Source organism: Physeter macrocephalus, chromosome 6 (assembly GCF_002837175.3).
Source record: "Physeter macrocephalus isolate SW-GA chromosome 6, ASM283717v5, whole genome shotgun sequence".
NCBI lineage: Eukaryota > Metazoa > Chordata > Mammalia > Artiodactyla > Physeteridae > Physeter > Physeter macrocephalus.
This window is the reverse complement of record NC_041219.1, coordinates 85,795,097-85,799,686: the sequence shown is the minus strand read 5'-3', so window position 1 is coordinate 85,799,686 and position 4,590 is coordinate 85,795,097. Positions and strand designations below refer to the sequence as shown.

Below are 4,590 nucleotides of genomic sequence, written 5' to 3'. Positions count from 1 at the left end.
AGGATCCCACATGCCGCGGAGCGGCTGGGCCCGTGAGCCATGGCCGCTGAGCCTGCGCGTCCGGAGCCTGTGCTCCGCAACGGGAGAGGCCACGGCAGAGGGAGGCCCGCATACCACAAAAAAAAAAAATAATAATAATAATAATAATAATAATTTATGGTAACTCCATGAAATGGAATACCACTCAATAAAATGAATGTTGATTTTCTTTTCTCTAAACGAAACTTCCTTCGGCCACTACGCATGGGCCCTCTACAAGAGGGAAAGTCCAATAGCCTCAAGTCTCACGAGGAGCATTTTCCAGGGCCTTTGGTGGCCTCTGGGGGAGGACGACTTTAAACAAAGTCCCTGACTGGGGCGGGTGCTCTGTCCAAGTCCACTGCCTCTGTCCTGCCGGTCAAACCCACTGTGCCCCGGCCAGCGCGGGGCTGAGGGTTAAGGTCTGGAGACAAGTCCTAAGTCAGGCAGGAATGAACTATTTCAGGAAAGTGTCTCCCACACGGCACTGCTGGAGCCGGGGCAGCCCCTGTGCTGCTGCCCAGCAGAGAAGTTTTGTGACCGCCCCTCTGGGGTTGACGCATTCTTCTCTGTGTTTGGCTTCTATCTGGGGCAGAGGCATGTTGCAGTTTACAAAGCACTGGGGGTGTTCCAGGGGCACCCAACCGGAGTTTCCAACTTGCATAAACTGAGCAGAACCTGAGCCCGGAATGAGGCCGGGATGTGCCGCAGGAGTCCGCTCTGCCCGGGCATTTGGCCCCCATGAAGCTGTGATCCGAGACGTAGCTCCCCTCCCCCTTCCCGCATCCCTCTGAGACGATCAGCGCACACCAGCCTCTTCAACTGGGCACAGCGCCCCAGAACTCAGGACACGCTGGCACCACCTGTGTCTTCGCCCCCACGTAATAAAATTGGTTGAAGAGCCTACGGGACTTTGGGACCAGTGCCCTCTGGAGAGCTTTCATACATCAGCTCCACCCCGGCAAAGAGGAAACTGCCAAGTAGGAGACAGGGAACGAAGTCCTATCACTGGGTGAAAGGAGACTGAGTCTGCAGCGGCGGAGCAGAGAGGCCAGTCACCCAAGGGAAGCTCCACTGAGAGCCGGGCTACCATGGACACCCTGGTCCGACTCCTGCAGCTGTTGGTGCTGCTCCTGACCCTGCCCCTGCACCTCATGGCTCTGCTGGGCTTCTGGGAGCCCCTGTGCAAGACCTACTTCCCCTACCTGATGGCCGTGCTGACAGTCAAGTGCAACCACAAGATGGACAGCAAGAAACAGGAGCTCTTCAGCCAGATAAAGGGGCTGGCAGGAGCCTCGGGGAAGGTGGCCCTGCTGGAGCTGGGCTGTGGCACTGGCGCCAACTTCCAGTTCTACCCATCTGGCTGCAGGATCACCTGCCTGGACCCGAACCCCCACTTTGAGAAGTTCCTGACAAAGAGTATGGCCAAGAACAGGCATCTTGAGTATGAACGGTTTGTGGTGGCTTTCGGAGAGGACATGAGACAGCTGGCCAATGGCTCCATGGACGTGGTGGTCAGCACCTTGGTGCTCTGCTCGGTGCAGAGCCCAAAGAGGGTCCTGCAGGAAGTTCAGAGAGTACTGAGGCCGGTGAGCAGAATGGGAAGTGTATGGGCACGGGGCAACAAACATAGTATCAGCCACCCCGGTGTCCAGGGCCCCCAGGATGGGGAATCTCAGGCACTAGTGCATTAGACACCCACCCACCCCCACCTGCTGGTGAACAGGTGATATGACCAGAGCCTAGATGGGGCAGGATAGGGTGCTGTGGAAGCACACAGGTGATCCACCTAACAAAGGGGGAAAGAAGGGTGAAGGACACCTAGGGATGTGGTGCTTAAATTGAGATCTGAGGGTTTAAGCAGGGGGTGGAGGGAGTGGCGGAAACAAAAGAGTGTTCTAAGTTGAGGTATTAAGGGTAGTAGAATCCATAAAGTTTGGAACCGGGTGTGGACAGAAAGGAGTTTAGGATGATTTCCAGGTTTCTGGCATGAGCTACTGGTGGAGGGAGTGAGGGAGGGTAGAGAGAAGTGCCATTTGCGAGATAAGAGAAACCTGTTTTGGACTTGTTAGGTCTGTGGTGCCATGGAGACAGCCAGGCAGAAAACCCAGAGGCACTTGGAAGTCCAGATCTGGAGGTCAGAGGAAGATGTAGCCTGGAGATTTAGATTTGGAAGTCACCAGCTTGTAGCTGGTAAATTCCAAGCGCACTGGAATTTGAGACCGAAACAGGAAAGGCCGTAGAATGTCTGGCTTGTATCACGTGTTGGACATTTCCTTTTGGATTCATGCTTTCTGGAAGGTTTCAATTCATTAACGTGAACAGTTAATTATAACTTTTGGTTGGTTTTTTTGTTTTGGGTGCATGAGATCACCTGGGCAGGGTACAGTGAGGAGGGAAGAGCTGGAGGACCCCCAGCTTACTCAGGAGCCCAGTGCGCCTTTCCCTGGGATGCTGGCTGAGATGTCCGGGATGCAGGCGTCTTGGTCTCGGGAGAGGGCTCAAAGCGAGCATCTCTGTATCCAATGAGATCTCTGCTCCTGGTTCTCCACCTCCCCATCTGTCTGCCCTCGGCTACGCTGTCCTTCAGGTCATTGTTTAAAAATCTCTCACCGGTCATCGCCCCTAGGTCACACTCACTTTGAGTTGGGGGGTCAGAGCCAGGGGATGCAGAGAAAGTCACAGAGCAGGATGATCTCCCTAAACTCGCAGGCCAGCACCTCCCATTCCACCAAGAGGTTTTGACCAGGCTTGGTCAGCGGGATGGAGGTGAGAGTAGAGGAAGGTTGCGGAATGGAGCAGGTAAGTGATGCTCTCTCTTCTCTCCCAGGGAGGAATGTTTTTTTTCTGGGAGCACGTGGCTGAGCCGCGTGGAAGCTGGGCCTTCCTGTGGCAGCAGGTTTTAGAGCCCACCTGGAAACACATTGGAGACGGCTGCTGCCTCACCAGAGAGACCTGGAAAGATCTGGAGGATGCCCAGTTCTCTGAACTCCAAATGGAACGACACCCCCCTCTCATCAAGTGGTTACCTGTTGGGCCCCATATCATGGGAAAGGCGGTGAAATAAGCCCCTCCTTCTTCCACCTCTGCGGGGGAAACCTCTAACTTCAACCCTTCCTTGTGCAGTGAAAAAGCTCTATTCCCATCCTGACTACGGGGACGAAACATTTACACCCTGTCACACCCTTAACTGCAAATTCCTGGACTGGGTCTCCCAAGTTTTGCCCACTCCCCATAGGACAGCTCCCCGTCCCTTCCCCATGTTCCCCCCACTTCTGAGACCACACCCACGTGCCCCCAGGACCTGGTCACAAAAGTCACCAGTATCCCTGCCAGGCCCCCTGGGCTCCCTCCAACCACCACCTTTGTCCTGGGCTGTGGGCATGCAGAGAGAACCAGTCCTCTCCGGAGACCCTGGGCGTGAGGGAGCAGCACTCAGCAAAGAAGCCAGAGGTTTTGTCCTCAAATAGTTTTTAATAAATAGACAAAATCCACTGATTGATGCAGCAAACTAAGGTCAGAGGAGAGGGGAAGCTAGGGAGGGAAGAGCCCCTGAGTCAGCGACATAACCTCCTCCCCACCCTCTGGGCTTAAGGCACTTTCAGGGAGATAGGTCCTCGGGGTCTCATTATACAGGGTGAACGGGAGAGGGAGGGATTAGGGTCCCTTCTCCCCACTTTTGCATCAGGACACCACTGCCTTCCTCACCCTCCCCCACGACCCATCCCTGATTTACCCCCTCTCATCTCACAGCATCCTAAGGGGAGGTTTGGGGGTGGGTGGGTGTGGTCCTCACGGGGAGAGAGGTCTGTGCCCCTGAGGAAACAGATCCTGCCAAATCCTGATGGGACACCAGCACCCAGCCTGCCCTCTTCATCCCCAGGAGCCATCTCTGGGGAAGGGGTGCAGGGGACCCATGGGCCAGGCTGGGAAGGAGGAGGCTAGGCAGTGCCTGGCACAGGGTGCCCATCCCCAGCCAGGATGGGGTGTGCATCGGGGCCCTCCCGCCGGGGGCTGCCCCAGTTGTTCCTCAGGATGGTGCCCGTCTTCTCCTCCTTGAACTGCTGCCGGTCTTCCCGTGGGATCTTCACCGCGTGGTACTGGGGCACAGTGGCTTCGGGGTACCGCGCTCGCTTGAAGAATCCCATCTGGAAGAACAGCAGGCCAGACATGAGGAGGCTGCTGGGCTGAGATCCCTGGAGCAGATGCCCAGCACAGCCCAGCCTCCTGCCTCCACCATCCCTGGGACAGAAAGAACCAACAGCAGCAGAAAGAGGCTGGCTGGGCAGCAGCTCATGCGGTAAGCAGCCCTCACAGGTGCCACCATCAGTGCTGGGTTCCCAGGTTCTCACTGACAGCAGGAGAAAGACCAGGAGGGGCCTGAGGTGCAGGACCAAGGACATCTCCCTTGGTGCCTGAAAGAGGGGGTTGAAGGTAGAACATCAGGACTGCTGACCCCAAAGGTTTCCACACCCCCAAGATTTTTAAGAGACCCAGTAGCGGGCTTCCCTGGTTGCGCAGTGGTTGAGAGTCCGCCTGCCGATGCAGGGGACACGGGTTCGTGCCCCGGTC

General features: G+C 56.3%; 2 protein-coding genes across 7 annotated transcripts in view; one reads left to right on the top strand and one right to left on the bottom strand.

Annotated features, from left to right (window-relative positions):
• Window positions 1–6: 6 nt before the first annotated feature.
• Window positions 7–3,305, top strand: TMT1B (thiol methyltransferase 1B). The gene is made up of 2 exons (XM_007125799.4): window positions 7–1,607; window positions 2,849–3,305. The coding sequence occupies exons 1-2, from the start codon at window positions 1,110–1,112 to the stop codon at window positions 3,083–3,085; spliced, it is 735 nt and encodes a 244-aa protein (XP_007125861.2). The 5' UTR covers window positions 7–1,109; the 3' UTR covers window positions 3,086–3,305.
• Window positions 3,306–3,459: 154 nt separating this feature from the next.
• Window positions 3,460–4,590, bottom strand: part of ITGA7 (integrin subunit alpha 7) — a 21,470-nt gene continuing 20,339 nt past the window's right edge. For 3 of the 6 annotated variants that reach the window (XM_007125694.4, XM_028491241.2, XM_007125693.4), the window contains one exon: window positions 3,460–4,166. In XM_007125694.4, the coding sequence (XP_007125756.1) occupies window positions 3,960–4,166 (207 nt within the window). In that variant the 3' untranslated portion in view covers window positions 3,460–3,959. The remainder of the gene's footprint in view (window positions 4,167–4,590) is intronic. The other 3 variants (XM_028491238.2, XM_055085599.1, XM_028491239.2) reach the window with 1 other exon arrangement.

What these genes read in the sequence shown, in the direction of transcription:
- TMT1B (XM_007125799.4), top strand. Translation starts at nt 1,110, where the DNA reads ATGGACACCCTGGTCCGACTCCTGCAGCTGTTGGTGCTGCTCCTGACC. An exon ending in TTCAGAGAGTACTGAGGCCG is followed by an intron (nt 1,608 to 2,848) that starts GTGAGCAGAATG and finishes CTTCTCTCCCAG; the next exon opens with GGAGGAATGTTTTTTTTCTG.